The 23,055-nt window shown below is 52.3% G+C and overlaps 1 protein-coding gene across 1 annotated transcript; it reads right to left on the reverse strand.

Annotated features, from left to right (window-relative positions):
* Positions 1 to 9,066: 9,066 nt before the first annotated feature.
* Positions 9,067 to 22,603, reverse strand: LOC120533122 (alcohol dehydrogenase 1-like). Its single transcript, XM_039759838.1, has 9 exons — positions 22,279 to 22,603; positions 20,588 to 20,689; positions 19,606 to 19,747; positions 17,386 to 17,473; positions 14,777 to 14,990; positions 14,246 to 14,506; positions 12,804 to 12,936; positions 12,586 to 12,724; positions 9,067 to 9,308 (listed from the first exon to the last, which is right to left on the reverse strand). The coding sequence occupies exons 1-9, from the start codon at positions 22,294 to 22,296 to the stop codon at positions 9,284 to 9,286; spliced, it is 1,122 nt and encodes a 373-aa protein (XP_039615772.1). The 5' UTR covers positions 22,297 to 22,603; the 3' UTR covers positions 9,067 to 9,283.
* Positions 22,604 to 23,055: the final 452 nt, after the last annotated feature.

Below are 23,055 nucleotides of genomic sequence, written 5' to 3' on the forward strand. Positions count from 1 at the left end.
TCACTGTCGAACCCTAACCCTCCAACCCACCAAACAAAAAAAATTGGCTTCTGTTCAGCTGCGCCTTTGCCAAGGGGGTCGATCCGCGCCAAACAAGTCTGAAAATAACGAGGGGGGCGCGCGGCGAACATGGGAGGAGTGTGCGAGCAGCCGCTCCAGAAGGCGCCTGAATTGAGGGGTCCTCGAGTCAGTCCTGGGGACCCCCTCTGGCCGCTCTTTTCATTCATCAGCCTGTGATTTCAGCTTCTGAGCTCAGTGAACAAATCACTTTCGGTCCTTGGCATGTTACGGTCACGGGGCGGTCATCGCCTTATTTCTTTATTTCATTCTCCTCCTGACTTGTTTCCATGCTTTTCTGGATGTTCCGGTTATTTAAGCCCTCATTTCCCAAGGTGAACGCGCACCGACGCTCGTGTCCGCCTTGTGTTTTGGACCCCAACTCTGTACAAGAGTTACGAGCCCCTTATGATAAGAGAAAACCAGCAGAAACGACCAGAAGGACCGTGGAGGCCACGTCACCCGCTAATGGGGTATTCACTCGCTAGGGGGGTCGTTTTAGGCGATTTCGAAGTTGCTCACCACCGTGCACTGCGATCGCATTTTTGAAATTCGATTCTGTAGTTACGTACGTTTTGAGGTGACGATGACGTGATTTGGATCTTTGATCCTTCACGAGGGGGACAAGTGACCCCATTTCTGTAAAAGGAAACAAGTGACCCATTTCTGTAGAGGGTGACAGGTGACCCATTTCTGTTACAGCTGAGAATGTTTAAATGCAGGAGGCCACGCACTGACATTTCTGACGCAGCTCTGCTGTTTTCTGCACGAAATCTTCCCGTTTCTTCGGGCGCCTTACGCTCATTTTATTACGACTCTTCTTTGTTATTTCATGAAAGTCTGTCCTCCCTACGGTGGCCTCGAAGGGCAAGTGACAAAAATGTAAAGGTGTGACGCGCGGAATTAAACACGGAGACGCGCACATTCAAACGAGGTGCCGCGCTCACAATCAGAGGGGTGACGACAAGTTAAAGTGTACACAAAGGGCGGGCACGTTGGCAAAACGAAGGAAAACACCGATTGGTGGAAAACTCTGCCTGTCAACCCACTGGGGACGATTCTGGCTAAGTGGGGTGTTGAGTGAGGGGATGTTAATGTGGCCTTCTCTCTGTCCATCTCTCTCATCTCTCTAACTCTCTCTATCTGTTTATCTCTCTCTCTCTCACTCTATCTCTCTCTATCTCTTTATCTTTCTCTCTCTATCTCTTATCTCCACTCTCTCTCTCTCTCTCTCTGTCTATCTCTCTTTCTCTCTCTCTCTCACTTTATCTCTCTCTCTCTATCTCTCTCTCTATCTCTTTATCTCTCTCTATCTCTTTCACTCTCTCTCTCTATCTCTTTATCTCTCTCTCTCTATCTCTCTCTCTATCTCTTTATCTCTCTCTCTATCTCTTTATCTCTCTCTCTCACTCTATCTCTCTTTTACTCTCTCTCTCTATCTCTCCCTCTATCTCTCTGTCTAACTCTCTCTATCTGTTTATCTCTCTCTCTCTACTCTATCTCCTCTCTCTCTCACTCTATCTCTCTATCTCTTAATCTCTCTCTCTCTCACTCTATCTCTTTATCTTTCTCTCTATCTCTTTATCTCCATCTCTTTATCTCTCTCTCTCTATCTCTTTATCTCTCTCTCCCTCTATCTCTCTCTCTCTCTATCTCTCTATCTATCTCTTTATCTCTCTATCTCTCTCTTTCTATCTCTCTATCTCTCTCTCTCCGGTCCCTCTTTATATTTTATACGTGACGTGTACCTTAACAGGCGGACGTCCATCCGATCCTAAGGTACACCGGGGCTGCTCCCCCGTCCTTGTTTAATTGTTCACGTCACACCTTTACATTTTTTTTTTTTGTCACTTTCCTTTCGGGGCCACCTTAGTCATCACATTTTGGTTCCTTTCGTTTTTGTCACACCAAATGGGGTGGCACACGGACTGTCAGTTGGTCATCGGTCACATCGCGTCGTGAGGACGGAGCCCAGACAGCCCAGCGGGGACTCAAAGGACAGCAAAGTCCAGTTCATGGGGTCTGCAGGCGGCACCAGATGAGGAGTCTCGAGCTGAGGTTACTGGCAACTGCGGCCCACCCAGGAGAGCAGGCGTCGGGTTTTTAAAACTTTATTTCTGCCCCCCCCACCCCATACACAACGTTTTGGTGAAGGTGGGATACGAGGTGGTCTATCACTCTTTGATGGAGTGCAGCAGGGCAATCTTAAGGCTTGGGGATGCTGGGCACGCTGGGCAGAGGGGTCCCTGACTCATCTTCAGTGCTTTTGAATATTTCAACAGTGACTTGTTTGGGTTTGCTGATACAATAAATATTTGATTAATTGTTCTTCCTGTGAGTGGTGGTGTGGGTAGGGGGGCCTGTAATGCTGTTAGTTAGCCAAACCAGCTAAATGACGCGTGACGGGCGCGTGTGACATATCACGAGCCATCGGTGCAGACACATTAAACCTTAGAAGTGACAAACGTGACATCCAGACTCCATTTTGGTGCCCCTTTAAGGCTGCGTCTTTGCCCTGAAAGGCTTTCCTGTTTTCTGTCAGGTCGTTCTCAGGGTCACAAAAGCCACAAAAGGGTGTGACACGAGAGGACGGGCAGGAAGACCACGCAGATGTCTCCTCAGCTACGAAGTGAGTGGGCTTTGAGGGACCCGTGATGACCGATGTTCGAATCCCCGTCACTGCCAAAGGAGATGCTACTGTGCGGGGCCCTGCGCTCTGACCTCAGGGGGTCCTGTATGACTACGTATGTGACAAATAAATAAAAGAATGATTAAAGAATGATGACGAGTGGCTTAGGAGCTGATGTGACTTTCAAGTGACCTTCTGTGAACTTCGTGCTGAGTTGGCACGGGCTTTAAAAAGACAGACTGCCTGAAATCGGGCCACAGCGTTCATATGCCAGTTTAAACAACGGTTGGCAACGGACACCTGCCAGAGGGAACTGGCCGACAGGTCAGGAAGATCTCCGCCAAGCTTCAGCTCCATCATGGCCGCCATGCAGGAAGTCATAAACTGGCTGGCAAGGCGCTATATTCAGTTTCTGTCTGCTGCGGGTGTACAGACAAAGGACAGCAATAAGGGCACCTGGTAAGAATGACACTGCTGTTGTCTGCCGTACGCACCGAAGTCATCTGTGACACCAAGGCGAGACTGTCAAATGTCACAGCTCGGTGGCCCATGTCACCTCGCCATTCATTAACTCTGCGGTACGCCTCGTCTGTCATTGTAGATGCAGTCACCTCATTACATGTGCCAGGTGACAGTGGCCCAGACCCCCAGCGCACAAAAGAGCGGCGCTTCAATGCCATGCGTCAGGTGGCAGGTCTGCAGTGTCATGACTGCATATGAATGAGCCTCATTAGCATAGCCCATATATGGTCGTTCCTGGGTGGCAAGTGGGCGGAGTTTGAGTGGCATTCAGGTCTGCATGTTTCCAAGACGGTTGTGATTCTTAAAGTTAAATTGTGTGGCACTGTGCCTGCGCCATGCGTTATGAATTGGACTGTTTTGGCAAACGCGTATGTTTCACACTGAAGTCCACACCAAGTTTTTTAAATGAGACCCCCGGGCTGGAGCTTTGAGTTGATAAATCTCCATGCCAAGAGAGATCAAGAATGCGTAGAGTGTGCAGATAAACGTGACGGGGATGCTGAGGACGTGTCCACTTGTGCCACATGTCCACAAATTCCTGTCCTCTGACAGATCTGTGACTTTTTATTTTCACCTCAAGGGGCATCTCACCTGTGCCCACCCACCATTTTTCATGCACGTCTTCACATTCCCAATTGGACAATGCTGGCCGACTCTCATGTGGTGTCTGCCTGCACGTGTGGGGCACCAACTGGGCATGGGGCACAGAGCGGGCAGTGACAAACAGAAAGCAAAGGCAGACGTCGGGGGCGGAGCTCCATCTAATTAATGAGAGGAAATTCGACAAACTGGGAGTCCAAAAATAAACCAAAACCTCGGAATTCCACAATAAAGCAGAGCAGCTTCCGCGTGAGGGATGACACACCACAAATGACAAGATCACGGCACCGCGTCACCTGACGATGACAAGGCAGAGGCAGATGAAGGGGCGTGGCTAAGAGCCTGAAGGGCGACACCAAGTCAGGTCGGACTCCACGAGATTAGACCTTCAATGGAGGCCAGCGTGGCATCAACTGTTAAACTTCGACTGGCGTCCTCTGGCATTCATCTGCTCAGTTCCGCCTCTTGTTCTTCTCTCGGTCACCCGCTTTGCCATCCTTCTGCTCCACAAACTCACTCGTCTCCTTAGCTCTGAGCGCCTCCTTCCTCTGGGTGTCCCTGTCACATGCCCTCCTCTACTGTCACAAGAAGGACCTCCAAGGACCCCAACTGCTTGTGGCAGCACATGTCCCAGTCCAGGTGTCCAATGTCCCCATCAAGAAGGTGAAGAATGTCTGGGCCCCCTAGTGGTTACACTGTTTGTCACATGGGCTTCTCACCTCATGACACTGTATTAGTAATGGGGTGACAACAGAAGCCAAGTGCTCTTCAGCTCAGAAGACTCTTCCTTGTGAGCCTCTGGTGGTCTTGAACCTGTGGCCATCATCCACTGTGTCTCTCCTATGAAAGAGCGCCCCCTTGTGGCTTTCAGCCTTCCCTTTTGCTGCTGCTCTGCACCCATCTGCCCCTGACTGTTGAATGACCCCCTCAGTAGTCTTCAGAGTGGCAGAAGGGGGCACCAGCAGGACAGCTGCTGTTGAGAGAAGGCTGGCACTGATGCCCCCCACAGGGTGACTTCTGCTTTTATGCCCATTGCTGCCCTGAGCAAAAAAAGAAGGTGGTGCAGGAAATGAATGGACATGCCCACTGACCCCACCGGCCTCTTATGGGCCTTTCAAAACTGACCTTCTCAAACTGAGGGTCACTTGGAGTCTACACTGGCAGCCCTGAGCACAGGGCAGGAGCCAAGCCAGGATGGGACGGCAGCCCACCTCAGCACACACAATCGAGAGTCAAAGGCCAACACAAAGACCCCCATACTTGGCAAAGCCCATCCGCACATAGGGAGACGTCACACTGATTTGTGAGACAGCAGCACTAACCCCTGTGCCATCGTGCCACCCTTTCATTACTTTTATCAGCTGGTGCTGCAGCACTTAGCACTGTGGCCTCACAGACCCCCAAGTCTCAGGTTCAAATCGCGGCCCGTTCGTCACCTGAATGGGTGACTCTGAAGTGGCCCTGAGTGAATGTCAGGTGTCCTGTGATAGGCTGGCATCCCCATCGATGTGCCCTGAGCTGCTGGCATTCTGACCTGGCTGAGAAGATGGATGGATGGATGATCTCGAGTAAATAAATAAACTGAAGTGACGCCTCGCTTCTCCAGGGGCTTCCTCCTTTGGGTGGGATGGCAGCCTTTACTCATATAGCGCCTTTCTCCGGCGGGTGGAGATCACAGAGTGAGTGTCCTCACACTTAGTTACTCATTAACTGGCGCTGTAGTGGTGCCAGTTAGCTGACCGACTGTTCAGGGCGTCTCTCCGCTGGCTCAGCCTTGACTTCTGATAAAGCGGTTGGGAAACGGTGGTCCGCTTTGGAGCTTCGAGCCAACAGACCTGCAGTGGACTGGCGTGAAGGTGTGCCCTGATGCCAGCTGCATGGTGTTTGTGTCCCCTTGGTCTCACTCTTGGTGCTTTAAAGACCCCCAGGGGACCCTCACCCACATGATTTTCAGAGGACCCTTTCACAGTCACTATGTCCCTTGTCACTTGCTGAGGGGTTTTCTTCATTTTTGTCCCCGTGTCACAGTCGGCCTCATCAGTCCTGACCACCTGCTGCCTTGTGTAGATCGTCTGTCCATCCATCATCTGTTGAACCCCCCACCCAACTCAGCACTGGGCACAAGGCAGGGACCCACCCTGTACAGGATGCCATGATGAAGCCAAGTGTGTCACAATTCAATATAAAATAAAACTAAAATCCACAAGAATGAAATGCTGGGAGAGGAATGGGGCCTCAGGACAGACCACTATAGGGGGCGCCATAGAGTCAAGTGGTCACTCAGCCAGCAGTAGGTGACAAGGCGGCCACATCGCCACCAGTATGTGAGTTCAAGTGACCCTGGAGAGATTAAGAAATGACCGAGTGGACGTCCAGAGGCCAAGGAGCTTGAGCTGCAGCTGGACGTATGACGGGGGACGAGGACCTGAAAGTGACCCCCAAACAGAGTAGATCTGATATAGTGCCTTTCACAAAGACCCCCTCATGTAGGGAGAGGACTGTGTGCTCTTTACCTGCAGGGGGCGCTCCAGACGTGACCACAACAGCTGCAGCGTCAGGTCAGAGTGACGGTGCTGTCACCGCTGTGGCTCTCTGTGACCTCAAAACCACAATGGCTGACAGGAGTGGAACCTTCAGACACAAGCCAGCAGTGTCCCAACTCGGCCACGGTGACCTTGTCTCTAAGCTGACCGCCATGCCCTGCACTGTAAGAGGGAGGTCAGTGCCAGCATATGGCCTCAGCTGGTGGGACCCCTGTGTTGGCACCCATGTAGACACAGAGGCTCCCCTGGCACTCGCTCTACTTATCCTATAGGGGGCGACGCATCCTAACAGCAGCCTGACTCTGCACCCCACCCTGTCATTTCCCATAAGGCCATTGGAATGGAAAATGCAAAAAGTAGCAGGGTGTTTGAAGGCCTCTGGCGCCCTCTGCTGGGTACTCACAGAATAAGCGCTGGCAGCAGCCATTGGCACGTCAAGTCACAATTCCACATTTTCCTCATTCCTTTCATTGACTGGACTTGGCTTTTCCTGTCTGCCCTGGCATTACGTTGCGCAGTGCAGAGCTGGGGGTGGAGCCAGTTGTTGTGCCCAGCTGGCACAAGACTTCAGAGGGTGACTGGAGGAACAGGACGTACTCAAAAACTTGAGGCGAGGGTCAGAAGCAGAACGACAATCAGCAACCAAAGCCGTGAATCACGAGACAAAATCAGAGGCAGAGGAAGTTCAAGAACCAGAAGGCTTTGGAATGTGTGGAGACGGATGAGGAAGTCGTCCCTTCGATGACCTTTGAACCTATTGCATCATTTTGACTGACAGGGCTATGACCTCTGAGGACACGCCCACTCCAGGACAGTCCTGGCAACAAGAATTAACAACGGCTCTGTTAAAATGGCGGCGAGAAAGCGGACCAAATCAAAATCAGAACCCAAAGGATATTTCAGGAATACATGTGGCCAATCGATTCCTTGGGGTACACAAAACCCCCCCAGTGAAGACAGAAGTTTACACGGGTAACCCAGAAACTCGAATTAGGAGACCCTGAGAAAATTTCTTTAGAAAGCCAGCCTGGCTAACGATCTTCGACTTCGGCGTCTCCCAGTTCCGATGCCAGCTTGCGTCTCCTCTGCGGGTCCTTCCCGTTATTTCTTGGGCTGTTCTTCATCGCTTAGCACAACGTAATCCTGGATCTGAAAACGAGTGACCCTGATGTGGGACCACCTGACATCACACAGACGGGCAGGTTCAATGCCTGGCACTGCCCTGCGTTCAGGTCACTCTAGCAATGGCGGGTGTACGCCATGTGATCTCCTCGTGTGTCCGACTCCTTGGTATTGATAGCTGATTGGCTGCCGGGAGACGGCCAGGCAGGTTAACCCAGCGCCTGAAGTGAAGACAAATTACTGGTGGTGGTCTTTCTATGGCGATAGGGTGACATTCGAACGGCGGGATACGTCAACACTCAGAGTGTGGGGGTCCTTTGAAGATTCTCGAAGAGCTTACGCTAAACCAGCGATTGATCATCAGAGCGTGGCGGGGGTCCCATGCACATTCTCTTCACTGGTTTGCTATACGCTGGCATCGAGTGCAGGCTGGGAATCCCCCCCTTGAAGACCCTCACTACAAGCGGGCACTGCTACTCCATGTTGAAGAGCGTCGGCCCACTTCAAGCGCTGGCTTAGCAGGTGTTTCTTCAACGGATGGCAGCCTGAACTCGTGTTTCGTTATTCTGATATTCATTTAGGGACCCCCAAGGACCTTACGCTCTGAATTTCGTATGTGTAGCTCTTTTGTTTTATGCTTTGCGTTATGCTTTGGAATTTCCATAAAGCCATTTTGGGTTAACAGCCCTCAGACGCCTCCAGAAGTGGGGTCCCACCAGACTCGCTGTCCGCCATCGTGGGTGTGGGTTTCAGGCTCTTTACTGCTCTGTGGATTGTGACTCTGCTGGCTTGATATTCCTGCTTCTGCTTCTCGCCTACGTCTTCATCTTCACCTCCTCCTCCTCTTCCTCCATCTCTCCAGAGCGGTGATTTCTGAATAATCTCTCGTGATCGCATGGTGAAGCCCAGTGCTTGACGTGGCTCGGTACCCACCAGTGCCCCCCATTCGGCCATAAGAGTACCCGCGGTGAATGTTTGTGTCCTGGCAACAGCCACACAACAAACCCATCATTAGAAAACCGCCCTCCACATTTCTAAGGGGACCCCCTCGAAGCCCCCACCTGCTCTTCTGCATATTCGTGCACTTTCAGACCCCCAAGGGGGACCACCCCTCTCCAGGACAATCTCACTCGGCCACTGGTGAGACCCTTGGGCAGACTGCATGGTGCCCACTCGGGTACAGGTGAACTGCAGCCGAGCCCACTCTCAGCATGGCTTGATTAGCTTTGGTCTCCTGATTGGTGGACTGCAGTGTGCCCACCAGGAGTTCCTCAGGATTTCTTACTTGAAGACCCCATCCTGGCATTTCTCAGATATAATGGAGGGGTTTCATGCCACCACCGCACTCGTCTGCCCTCCCGCCCTGCATGCAAACACATAAACATGGAGTCGCCCCCCGATTGGCCAGTGGGACCTGAAGCACACCATTGGCTCACATGACCTCTCACACCCAATGAACTCCAGGTGGCGCTCTCCGAGTTATTTTGACACTCTGGTGGCTTTCAGCAGACTTTGCCACAATGCAATTGCCAGGCATGTGTGCAGCTGGCGCCCTCTGCTGGGCAGAACCAAAATCAGTCAGGACACAAAAAATATTTTTGACACTTTGCTTGTATTAAAGAATTTCCCAGCCTACCCCCACTATAGGCTTTGCTGCGAGACCCCCACTGCATGAATAGCGGTGTCTGGCCTTAGTGACCGATGAAGGACATGATGACGATGTCAGTCAAGTGGCACCCAGCATTGGGTTTCATTTTTTATTTCATGAACTCTTTGGGGAGGCTGAAGGTCCTAAGGTGGTCACCACTCTTTACATCGTCAGGACGGTCCGAATGCTGAAAGACAGGAAAGAAAGCATCAGTGACAGACAGCAGGCACAGCGGGCACCTCGATGTCCCAGTCGACAACACAGTCGCTGGCGTTTGTGGCTTTGCTGGTCTTCCGTCGGCATTCTAAGGTTCAGAAGTCGGACTTGGCCCTCCATACTCCACATGTGACACCGGTTTAGGGTTGTGGGGGCCGAAGTCCACCCAGGGGTCCTCAACATGAGTAAGGAATGACACCCAGCTGGGAGACCCTTTCATGGCAGGACGCCCCGACCCTACCCAGTGCCGAGGGACCACTCAGTTGGCCACACAGAGGGTCACCCAACTGAGAGCAGTGCCAGTCACTCAGTCACCGGACCACCCTGCGAAGGGAATGCGTGCCAGTCGCCCCGTTAATAAAAGAAGTGAGACGAGCCCACAGCCACCACGGGTTGACATCGCAGCATGAAGCGGACCACCACAGGTGTCCTCGCTTGAAATGCAGTTTTGTGTGTCGAGTTTTGGATTTTTGCTTTTTTTGTTGTTATATTTCAGGATGTTGGGTTTTGTTTCATTTTTTTTAGTTTTACTCCACAAAAGCAGAAAATGAAAAACCAACATAAGGTCTTAAAAATGAACAAAGACCTCATGAGGCCAGTGGAGCGCAGTGCGGTGTGGTGGGCATCCCTTATGGCGCTTTCCACTGCAGAGTACGGCACGACACGCTTCAGTTCAGCTCACTTTTGGGGGGTTTCCACTGGGAACAGTACCTGGTCCTTTATTTAGTGCCACCTCAGCCGAGGTTCCAAGCGCGCCGAACCGTTACCAAAACGTGACGTGTAAACTCTGCTGGTCACCGATTGGCCGGAGAAAATCGCCATTACTGCGTCACTGAACTTGCGACACGAGACACAACAGACCCGCTAGATTTTAGCACAGCCAGCGAAGGTTCGGACGCACCTTTAACCAAAAATGGCCGTTTCGTGGTCTATTGAGGAAGTACAGACGTTCCTCTCGTTGGTAGCCGAGGAGCAGATCCAGCAAGAGCTGGATGGGGCGACGTGGAATGAAAAAGAACACCATTCCGTCGATATGCTCCATTGTTGTGTGTTTGTTTGTGGCGCGTTTACGAGGCGGAGCAACTCTAACGACACGTGAATAATCCCGCCCACTCTAAAGCGGTGCTAAACTGCAGTCGAAACGCAAACCGAGCTGAACACGCCGAACCAAGGTGAGCTGTGCCGTACTATGCAGTGGAAAAGCGCCATTAGAGTCTTAGACACTCGCTGTGGTGCCACCTGCAGTCACGACGCCACACGCCGCGCCGCGGTCACACAAGTGACACGAGGACACAAAGCGACTAAACGATTACAAATACGGGTGACATGAAGAAGGGGCCCAGCATGTTCTGTGCGTGCTGAAGGAGGTTTCACCGAGGTCTTTGCTGACTTTTCTCCATTTTGGGTGTTGGAGATTTCAGTTTTGATCGTATGGATGGCGCTCTTTTCAGGCGTGGTTGCTATGCTGTTGCTAGGGACTCGTGCTGCCATGTGCAACGGGTTAAAGGTCACCAGATGGTGAACGATTTGCGCGAGACTGGTCTGAAGTTCTTAGTTTCAGCTACAACTTCAGTTTGACTTTCACGGCAGTGCCTTTTGATCCTCTAGCGACGAGCTCCACGCGATTCTCTCGACTGCGTTTCACCTTCTCGCCCTTTTCAATCAAATCCGCTCTCTTGCGTTAACAGCAGAGCACCACGAGGCCACAAACAGCGAGCGGTCTTGTTATTCAGAACTGCGACGTCCGCTGCCGGCGTGTGATGTGCGAGATTTCTTCATTGTGCTCCACCAGACGTTTAAAACAGGCGAGAGAGAGAGGAAGAACCGTTATTATGGAGCAACAGAAGACAAGTCCAAGCCGGCGAGACATCTACCGCGTGTCAGACCCACCGCTACACAAAACTCGCAGGCCAAAGGAAACGCTGGGGAAGTCTGGGGCCTTGAATCAAAATGGAGGAAAGGGAAGTCCCGATTTAAAGTTGAATCCACAGCCTTGGACGCAGCACAGGGTGCACGGACACCTCACTCCTGACGCCACGCGCTAGGACTTCTGGGGTGCGAGATCCAAGTAATCTTTACAACATCCAACAAAAGAACATCAAAATAAGTCCACCTAAAAAGAAATCAAGTATCACGAAAACAATAGGAGACCGGAGAAAATGTCCCAAGGCCATAAAAATGAACAAACCGCTCGTCAACGAATGCAACACGCTAGGACTTCTGGGGTGCGAGCGCCAAGCAACCAAACACACACATCTCTACGACAGGCCCACAAAATAGAACAAGGAGTCTCAGGAGAACAAAAGATAACATCAAAATAGAATAGAAAAGAACTCAGTCCACCTGTAAAGAAATCAAATATCGAGGAATGAAAATTCGTAAACCGCTCGTCAGCGACTGCAACGTATGTAGGAGGGCATCATGGGACCCTCGTCATGTGTGACAATTCTACGAGGCAAACCGAGTGCCACTGAGGGAGAAGGAGAAGCCCCTTCATTGAGGAGCCTTTCGTTACGGTCGTCTCGACTGCGATTGTTGGTTTGCGTATTTGGTGCGGACCACCGGTTCAGATTTCATCTTTTGTGTTTTTCAGCCCCCCAGCCTGTCCCTTTCCTCAAACTCCATTTCCTTGTGTGTCTTTTCTGTAATTCAATATCTGTGACCCTCTTGCCACCTTTGAATTGCTGCCCACCCCTTTTTCCCACCATAGCTCGGTTGGTGCTCACACGGACCTCCATCATATCTTGAGAAGTGTCGCCGTTCAAATGATTAGAAAAGTGCAAAGGCGGGAAGAACGTCATCATGTGCACCGGCGCAGACCTCGACTCTGCCGAGAAGCCTTTTGCTACGTTCATCTCGACTTCGATTTTTGGTTCATATATTTGGTTTCGATTTTGTCTTTCATCTTCTTCGGACCCCTACCTGCTCTTTCACTTGTGCCCTTTTCTCAGACTCCATTTCCTTGCCAACTGAGACTCACCATCGCTCGGTCTCTGATCACATGGGCCTTTGCAAGATCATGTGACATATCAACGTCAACACCATTAGAAACATGGAAAGGGGGCAACAACATAATCATGGACCCCCAGCATTGATCTGGAATCTGTGGCGGTTATCATCGAGTAACTTTAGATTGAGGGCAGCACGCTCTGAATTCTGGAAGACCGAATGCAGTGCTATGAGTGGGAGACAGGCCGTGATCAAAGATGAAGAGTCGGGTAGGAGTCCAGGCGTGCACACTAACTCACCTTTTTCCAGCGACCATCAGGTCAAACGCCTCGTTGACTTTCTCCAAAGGCATCATGTGAGTTATGAACTCATCCAGCTTGATCTTCTTCTCCATGTAGTCAGAGACCAGCTTGGGAATGCTCTGCACGCTCTTCCAGCCTGGCAGGAAAAAAAAGAGAGTTTGTGTCCCCATTCAGTTTGTAATAAGAGGAACGATTAAGCCGGGGGGTCACTTTACCTCCAAAGCTGCTGCCCTTCCAGGTGCGCCCACAGATCAGGTCCACCGGCTTAGTAGAAACGTCCTTTATGGCCACCCAGCCGACGATAACGCTGACTCCCCAGGCACGTCTCGTCGACTCGAGCGCACTTCTCTGGAAAGGAAATCAAACCCATCGACTCAGATTGGCACATCCTCTGGGGCCATCTGAAACCCACCAGCCACACACACACACACGCAGCTTCTGGTCTCTTTTGGACCATCTTACTCCTCTTTATATATCGGCTTGCTCAGGACAACCTGATGATGGCAGAGGCTTCTGCCAAACACTTTGCAGACCGCAGACGCAGGGCAGAGCCATCATTACGGCAGGCCAGAAGCGAGACATCTGCCTACGGGTTCTGACTCGTAAACTGGCACCACGGTTTGTCTGCCATGCCCGTTACTCGGAGACGAGTTGCTCCCGTTTCTTAGGGTGTCGCCACAGTTCACGTATCTGGCCGTATTTTGTACCTTCTACTACTCCTTCTCCTCCTTCCATTCCCTGTGATGGTTTCAGCCCACCGTTGATTCTCGTTGACGGAGTGAAGAATTGAACCTTCAGTTCATTGTTAAGGACGCCTGTGGGTTCATTACGAGGACCTCCGGGGTCTCGATTTCCTGCTAGGCGTCTCCTTAAGCCCAGAGGAGGGTCTGTTAGAATTTGCTTTGGTTTTGAATCTTTTTTCCCACTTCACTTATTTAAAGATATTTTCACATTTTCCTGTGAAGCCATCTTGTTTTATTATAAATGCAGCCATTTTGTTTCAGGCTTAGAGGACAGGAAGTGATGTCAGCAGTAAGTGGGTGTAAAGGTCAGCGTGAAGACTTCCTGCTTCTTTGAGTTTGCAGACAGAAGCCGGCGACTGGATTGAGCGCATTTCTGTGTATCGACTTTCTGGCGGATGCCCGGCGCTTTGATCCTCCCGACTTTTAGAACGCGGTCAGGCTCGACGACGACAGGTTGGTTTTGATGTTTGGTTCATGAACTTAGCGCGGCTTCGGACAACATTTCTTCTTCTAAGTCCGTCTCAGTCCTCTTTGTGATTGAACTGGTGAACGAGGGACAGATAGTTAAACTGGAATCAGGAGAGAAGACGATGTAGAAAAACGGAATTGAAAACCTGGAAACAAATCAAACACGAGTGGGAAACCACAAAAAGTTCACGGAAAAAGAGTTTTAAGGAGCACAAGGCCAGTCGAGAAAACGGCAAACTCAAACAGGAAGTGCATCCAACGGTTACGACCTCTGAGGACACGCCCTAACACCATGACATGTCAACCTAGCAACAAAATGGCTGTGATGTAAGGAACAGAATGTGGAGCTAACGAAAACCCAACGTGGGGGCTCAACCTCACAAACCCACGCGTAATGTGAACGGGGGGTCCTGGAAACATCAGCGGCGTCACCTCACCACACTCACCATGACGTCCACGTTGCCGGCGCACTCCAGAGAAAAGTCGACGCCGCCGTCCGTCATCTCCATCAGCACCTCCTGGATGGGCTTCTTGTAGTCCTTGGGGTTGACGAAGTCGGTGGCTCCGAACTCCTTAGCCTTGCTGGATTTGTCCTCGTTGATGTCCACTGCGATGATGCGAGACGCTCCGGCCGCCTGGCAGCCCATGACAGCCGCTAGGCCGACGGCGCCGAGTCCAAACACGGCACAGGTGGAGCCCGGCTGGACCTGCACAGAGTGACGGTGGGGTGAGAGACCACCCTGCTGAAACTGACTGGCGTGTGCCATTCGCCAGTCGAGTGTCAGCCTGTGATTTCTGCCATGTCTGGTGGGTGTCCTCCAGTAAGTGGAGAGACCTTCCCACAGTGCATTTCCCAGCACTGACCCTGTGCCATTTGTAGTGCCCCCTTCCCCCCCCAGGACACAGTGCCAGTGCTGACCGCCCACTCAGGTGAAGCCTAAAGGCCACTCAGTGGCCCCCCACACTAAAGCACAGACCTTGGCCGAGTTGATCGCCGCTCCGTAGCCCGTGGAGATGCCACAGCCCAGCAGGCAGACCTTGTCGAGGGGCGCGCTGTCAGGAATCTTGGCCAAAGCCACCTCTGGGACCACCGTGTACTCGGAGAAGGTGCTGGTGCCCATGAACTGGATGATGACTTTGCCTTTGCACGTGAAGCGACTTTTACTCTTCATGTCCTTGTCTGCCAGAGTCCTGGACGTGAAGTAAAAAAAGCAAAAAGAAAAGCCCCCTGATTTAACTTGGCGAATAGATTTTAATATTTCATCATATTTAACACTTCAGCTTGCACACTTGTCACCTCACAAATGTCCACTGATGTGCTTGTTGAGCGGTGGTGGTGACGTGCGTTGGGCTCTGTTGATGTTGGGGTCACCTTAGTGGACTCGGCCGAGGCTGCAGTTAAACACTGGAATGGACGGGTGGACTTTGGGGGGCTTCACAGGCTCAAGGACAGCACTGGAAATGAATCAGGATGGCAACCAGAAGGCATTTCCTCACACAAAAGGGGTCATAAGAATGCAGACCAAAATACCGAGGTGGAGACCCCAACGTCTGGCCGAGTAGCATGGATGCCCACCTAGAAACCCACCAGAAGATCTTGGTGCCCAGTGGTTTGCGGCCTTCCTTATGTTGTTCACTGTCCATAAATCATAATGTGGAGGACATCTGTAATGTTATCAGGGCGTGACCCCTAGACACTTCAGCAGCCCCCCTCACTCCTGCATTTTTGACCTTCCTCCCTTCAAACATGAGAACCTTACAAGAGTTACGATGAAGAAGCCATTCAGGCCAGCAAGCTCCTCCATCCTCATCAACTCGACTGCCCAAAATAACATCAAGTTGTGCTCTGAAGGCCCCTAAAGTCCTACGGCCCACCGCACAACTTGGCCACTTATTCCAGGTGTCCCTTGTTCTTTTTCTAACATTTCTGTGAAATCTGCCGTTAACAAGCTTATTGGCCTCCGTAGGATTCCTAACATCTGGGATCCTCCATCGTCATGGCCTTCAGAATCCTACACCCTCACCTGGCTCAGCTGCCATTGCTGTGCCTTCTTTACAATATGGAGGACTCCGCGAGAGAGCAGCATGGGTGGTCTCTTGACCGGTGCTGCACATGTGGTTGGTGGGCGCTAGAAACGCCAACATCCTACTGGCCCGCTAACCACTTCTGCATGTGGTCATCTTCAGCCTCTGGGACCCCATGGAGACCCCAAAGTGCACCCAGGACTCCAGAGGAGGCCCCACCCCACTCGTCAGGGCGCTATATAACCCGACTTCCCATTAGCCTTCTTGTGCCCACCGTCTGGTGGCTGATAGGGACGAGTCCTCTACAACTCCCGGGTGGTCCTCGTGTTTTATTCGATTTATTTTCAATCTCAATGTCATCCTGCACAGGTCTGCATTGTGTCAATGCCTCTGATCCTCTGTGACCTGCCCTTCCGTCTCGTGTGGCGTCCTCGTCACATCTGACTGGCGTGCACATGAGGCCGTTCTCGTTGCCCGTTTGTGGCCCAGCGCTGCCCCCCGCTGGACCCTCAGCTCCTCTCCCGGTGGCCCGGTGGCCCGGAGGTCCGCGTGTTTTTGCTTTATTCAGTTTTTTTAATCAGGACCCGTTTTTGTTGGTTACGACTCTTAATTCTGAATCAGTTTGCGCTTTGGTTTGAATTCCTGCCCGTTTTTCTTAACTGGCCATCTGTCAGTAATGAGGTGCCAATGACAAAGGGTCTGCGTCAACACAAACCAATGAATACACGAGAGGGGAGGGCAGGACCACCGAACATTTGGCTAAACGTTGTAAACGTTTATCTTGGGAGACTCAAACCTCGATGAAGCCATAGAATGAGTGGTCAAGTTTCACAAGCTGCCAGGCCCACCTTCTAATTACGGAAAGCCTGGACTGGACCTGCGGACCCCTGCCATAGTCCACCTCTTCTTTGAGTTTGTGGCCTTCTGCCAATTCACGCCAATCTGGCCATCGTCTCCTCGTGTGACGCCCTGCTCACCAGCACTCCTGTTCTTGCGGTCTTTCCTTAATCACGTCTGCCCTTCACTTTACCCACAATGCACGTCCTTTGGTCTCTTTGCGTTTCTATGACGGTCGACGTTTTCCTCCCTCAGTGTCTCGGGTGATCTCGCTCATTGGCTTCCTGAAGTCCTCGAGGTCATCGGCTCTCTTCAGACCTTAAAGATGTCATCGTAAGATGGTGACGCTCAGCCCAAATGCCTAAGCAGGTGAGTGACGTGTGTGTCACGCAGTCGACTGATGAAGGCAAGGCACTATATAACCGGACACTCTATTAGCCTTCATGATGGCTGCTGTCCACTCTCACTGACCGGTCCACTTTCAGTCCTTCCAAGTTTCAGGCCCCCCATTTTGTAGTCCAGACTAACATTTTTCGTCCCCTTCGCCTGTCACCCTGGCCACACCCCCTTTACATCCTGTCACTGCTCACTGGACTAATAACAGGAGCCTCATGTCCCCCAGGCCCACCTGCACTGTGTCACCTTTGATGGAGATGGACGCCTGGTGACTCCAAGAGGCCACCATCTGTCACACACATTGGGGACAGCGTCATAAGTGCCTTACCAGTTCTTCACACATTGGTTCGTTCTGTCGCTCAGGCACAGCAGGCACTCCCCACACTGGGAGGCGAAGAGGGGGATCACTTTGTCTCCTGGAAAACACAAACCAAAGACAGAAATAAAATAAATAAAGGAGAAGTGGCGGGCTTCCTGTAAAACGTCCTCGGAGATGACACTCAAGTAAAGGCCAATCTTTCCACTTTCTCTGAAGTAACCAAACTTCCTGAGTAAAAGTCAGAAAAGTCAAAAATCTCAAAAGACGTTCATCTGATTTCACTTTTAAAGGACGGTCACACCGCCCCAAATCTGCCAGCGGCGGTGGCCTGAAGCGTGGCACTGGTGAGTGCAGGTGGGACAGGCGCAGTGCCTCCCCTGCTGGGATACCCGGCAGCAGTCGACAGACAGACAGAGAGGAGGAGGAGAAGAAGAGGAAGAGGAAGAAAAGAGGAAGCAAAGAGCTCACAACGGAGTCGATACGAATACAAAAGACGCACTGAAAATCGACGCAGCGTTAAGAATGCCCACCACAGGGTAGACTCGGAATCTTTAGATATTAAAACAGTTTCGCTTCACGATGAAAACGCTCCGTCATACTGTGAAGCTCCGAAGAGCAGAAAAAAATTAAAGAGCAACCGCTGCAAACATCCAGTAAATCACGAGGGGCGAGAAGAGCGAAGCACAACGACTCGCCATTCACAGAGGACCACCAGGGACAGCGGAGCTCCCGGCAGTGACTGGCACACCACACGTGCAACTGGAACGCGGCAGACGGCAGCAGAAAGAAGACTTGGAGGCCCAGCCTGAGATCTCGGAGCGCTTGGCTTGATGACGGCGTCCACGAGGGCACTCGCCGCACCCACCGCACCCACCGCCCGCCATCTCAGAGCCGTGGCTTGTGGCGCCCGTTGGCTCCCAGCTGAGTCAAATGACCCGCTCCTGGAATTGAGCGCAATGACACCTCGAGGCGCCGCCAGGCCTTTACCAGTCCAGTCGTATTTTGAATGCGCTCCTCAGAGCGACGTCTCCCCTCTGGCGGACTCCACTTCAGTACCACAGAACTAAAGGACACTGGGAGGCTCACTCTGGACGTTCTGCCACACTTTCTCCCACCGAGACAATTGAAGTCACACACTTTACAATTCGGTGCAAGACGGAGTAAGAGACGAGCAGAATCGGAGTTGACACAAATCTCCCACCTTCACTCCACAAGCCCCCCGCGCCGCTCTGTCGGCTTTCCCCGAGCTCAGACAGCAAGACCCCCGAGATCGCGCTTGAACCCGACTCTGCCCTCTCCGTGAGCACAAGAGACCCCTCAACAAGGCTTCTTGTCCGAGATGAACCCTTTCGCCCTGCGTTTTCGGTTTTTATGAGATATTCTGCCTTCCTAGGAAGCTCAAAAATGAAAAGCAGACCAATGATCTCTAATCACACAACAGCTGGCAAACACTTTGAATTGAAAGTGGCGCGCACAGTCCGGACGCATCCATTTTCACGTCCGTGATTCGCCAACTGTATGCCAGTCTCTCCAGCCTGCGCTAAGAGTGGCAAACGCCCGACTCAACGGCTGCAAACGTACCTGCGCTTTACGTAGGACTGACAGGACGTCAGGGCCAAATTAAAAAGGCGCGGCTTTGGGGGGCTTCAGGGGCTTCAGCTCACCTCAATGCGCTTCTTCACATTTAAAGGACAATTCTAGAGAGCAGAGGCTCCTGGGGGTCACAAAGCACATTCAGCGGGTGAATGGGACGCACGGGGGGGCACTGCCAAGCGCTACAAGGCTTTTAGTTTTGAATGAAATACGGCGTTTGATTGGCTGCGCCGGAACAACACTGAACTGTAACCTGATTGGTCCCTTTTACTGTATGCATTTGTAATAGTGACGAGTGACAAGTGACGAGGACCTGCTGGTGGATGTAATGTCAAGAACGAGAGCGGGAGACGCAAACTAACAACTTAGCAGAGAGCGGCGCCAGGCTGGTGGAACATCTTAAGTAGCAAAGAAATAAAACCCAAAACGAGAGGAGAAAAACAAAGACCCCCTGTGACAGACGGGGCGGACGGCCAACAGCCGGCAAAGGAATAGCAGCAGAGAGGAAGAAGAAGAAGAAGAAGAGACAGTCGCTGAGCCATGAAAGGCGCTATATACAAAGAACATCACCGACCCGCTCAGGCCTCCTTAAACAAACCTCAAGACTTCTGTCAAACACCAACGTGGGGGTCTCACCAGGCTTGAATCTCGTCACTCCCGGCCCAACGCTCTCCACAATTCCGGCTCCTTCGTGTCCCAGGACACATGGAAAGGCGTAGTCTCTGATATCTTCATACAGGACGTAGTAGTCGGAGTGGCACACGCCAGTGGCGACCACCTGTGTGGTGAAACACATGAGCTTCATCTCAGTCTTCAGAGAAGATCACATTTTACACCCCTGAGCGGTGGGACTGCCAACATGTCCCCCAGGCCATGAGACTCACAGGACTGCTGGGTGGGCAGACAGCCTCCTGCAGGGACACCTGGCACTGCCACGTGGAGGCCTTTGTGGAACCCAGAAGCACTTGCAAACACTTACCTGGAAGGGGTTCTGGACACGCCCAATCAGTAAATGGGGGGCTTGGAGTTGGGACACAGCCACTGATGAGGACTCAATAGGCAGGAGGGTGAAGCTGACCAGAGAGAAGCCCAAAACGGGATGGCGAACAAAGCAAAGAGGAATCACGGAGGACAGAAGGCTCCGGCTTTGGGATGTTCATTCCTGACCTGAGGTGGGACAAACTCTCAGCTGCGTGTAAAGCGCTCGATAAAGGCGGACCCTGAAGCTTCGATGACTTACTGAATGGATGACGAGCCTCAGTGACTGAAAAGTCACCACTGAGCGCCGATCAGGTGACACTCAGACACTGAGACCCCCTCCAAAGCGCGGCCTCTGCTCCATTTGACAAGCCAGACAGACGAGCTGTGCACAAGTGACAGCGTCCAAGAGTGAGGGGCAGCACGGGTCACCCACCCCCTTTGTCACCGCCACGCCTGACTTGATGACCCCAGGAACAGGCGCTGCTGACAGAGACGGTGACGCGCCCAACTCGTCTTAATGACTGCGACTTCAACTTGGAGACGTCAGGGTGAGGCGAACAAGAAAAGCCAAAACCTGAAAGACCAAAGGCGTCCCCATCAGGTGTCCCCACCCCGTCACCCGCAGACCTCCGCTTACCTTCAGGCGGACTTCATGGGCCTGCGGAGGGGCCACCTCGATTTCTTCCATGGTCAGCGGCTTCTCGGGCTCCCAGGCAACGGCGGCCTTGCACTTGATAACCTGTGTGAGGACATCGAGGTCGGTCAGCCAGCCCACCTCAGAGAGCCCACGATGCCCCCCCGCTGGCGACACCCTTCAGTCGTATCGGACTCAGAGTCTCCCTTGTGCTGCACTTGTTTGAAAGTCCAAGTAGTTCTTCACTAAACCCGAGGCTCTCGTGGTCACAGGTGGGCGTTTTAGGGGGGCTCACCTACACTGGCGGGTGACAAGGCACTGGCACTGCATGTGTGCACGGTGGGCACTTGAGGACCTGCTGTTCAGACGCGACACTCTTACTATGGGGGTCGCCATTTAAGACGCTATAGAGAAGACACACTGGCGGCCATCTTGTGGCCCTCCGGTGCTTTAGCTTTTCTCGGCCTCACACTCCAAAAGTTGGTGGTCCTGTCAAGAGCGGGGATTTTGGAGGTCCTAACAAGACGTAACGTGGCACTCACAAACCTGCTCAAGGTCACACAATGCAGCCTATCCTGGCATCACCGGGCACAAACGGCTCTGGATGAGGGCACCAGTCCACCTCACGGCCCACTCACAGCTACTGTCTGGACTCGGGGGAGACTTGTGGACTTCACACAGACAGCGAGTGACCCCAGAGATGGGACCCATGAGGCAGTGGTGTCCATTTCCTTGTGCTGTGGGCCCTAGAAAGCACCTTCAGATGGCACCATATAATCAGACGTAGGCCTCAAGATGCCAGCTTTGTGTATATCGACACCCACTTGGAGATTTTGGGACTCGGGACACATTGTGGAAAAGAGGATTAGACGCCATCATGAAAAGTCCCCTGCATGCCCTGCAGGCGACGCTCTCGCGGAGCTAAGAAGTGCTTCTGGGGGTCTCTGTTGCCCACTGCCATTTAATGCACTCGTTACGTGTATTCACTTATTTACCGACTGGCTGTCCGGTGAGTCTCTAAGCTGCTCTGTGCATATGAATGTCTCCCGGGGGTCAGTTATATAGTGCCTTTCATATCTAGCTACCTATTTAACGTCAACCTCAAGCCCTCTAGTGGTGGCGATTGGGGTCTCCCTCGGCGGGTTTCAGTTGTCGCTACAGGTTGGCCATTGCGGTGTAAGCGGACATTTTCGGGGTTCAATCGCATGCCTGCCTGGTCTGTCTTGTCGCGTCACCTCAGGATGCGGGACCCCTCGTCGAGCCCCCCTTTGATTTGGAATCCTGCTTCCATTAACTACGCTGCATGTTCTCAATTTGTGTGTTTGCTGCATTTGTGTTGGCATTTACCGGGCATCCGTGTGTGTGTGTGTGTGGGCGACGTTGGGGTCGTTTAGGGTCTTCTCCGGGTTTTAAAGGCTAGCCATCACCATCATCATCGTCATTTCAGTCGCTTTGTGCAGGTGCTACACCGCAAAAAATTCAAACGCGTCTCAGAAATGAAGAAGACGGGCGACTTAAACGAGCTAAAGCCTGCAGCCACGGGGGACCCCCAGGACTGAGTTAGAGACGACCCCACTGATGCCTAGTCGTGACGGGGCATCGCCTCTCCAGCCCCACCGAGCAAAGCTCACAGGATATCGCGCCTTGCGCAGCCCGTCTCTACAAATAACTCAGTTACATTGCGCGACCCCTACCTTGCCTGCTGTCGTCATGTCTGCCTGCTCGGGTGGTCGGCCGTCTGCGAGTGAGCAAAAAAAAAAAAACAGAAACGGAAAGAGAATTTATGGAGGCGGCGGGTTAATATTAACGTGACACCCGACCCTTGACCGCTCGTGCGTCTGCTGCTGAGCGCCTGTAAAAGGGGGTCGTCCCGCCACAGACACGTTAAAAAGTAACGAGAGGCGAGTCTGCCCCGGGACCCCCACTGGCTGCAGGTCTTTTGCTCTTCGTCTCCACTTTTCTCCTAATGGCGTTTTAAATTAATCAGCCAGTCTGAGCGTTTTGGGCTCAATGCTGAAATTACAGCGCGTGCGCGGGCGCGTGTGCGTACGTGCGTGCGCGTGCGCGCGTTACGTGGGGAGAGTTGAGTGGTGTTTAAGCCCCCCCCCATCTGTCGATCTGTGACCCATGTGTGTGTTCACTAAACCACCTTTGACAATGCTGGCTGATTATGTCATAAAGTGTCATGCAGAGTCCGCCTCTGCACACGTGTGGGCACACGGTGGGCGTGGCTAAAAAACAGACTGGGGGCTGTCACACATGCAAGGAGCTCCCACTTTATTACTTTTGAGGACGCTGCCGGCTCTGACGCGAGTCACCTGATTGATCTAAGTCAAACATACAGCCCCCCCATTTGTGTCCCATTTTCCCCACGTGCCCACTCCATCTCATTTTTCAGTGCCATGAGTGAGCATGTGTGAAAGTGCTGTACATGTGGGGCACAGAGTGGGCAAAGGTTGGGTTTGAGGGCA

Source organism: Polypterus senegalus, chromosome 7, assembly GCF_016835505.1.
Source record: "Polypterus senegalus isolate Bchr_013 chromosome 7, ASM1683550v1, whole genome shotgun sequence".
NCBI lineage: Eukaryota > Metazoa > Chordata > Cladistia > Polypteriformes > Polypteridae > Polypterus > Polypterus senegalus.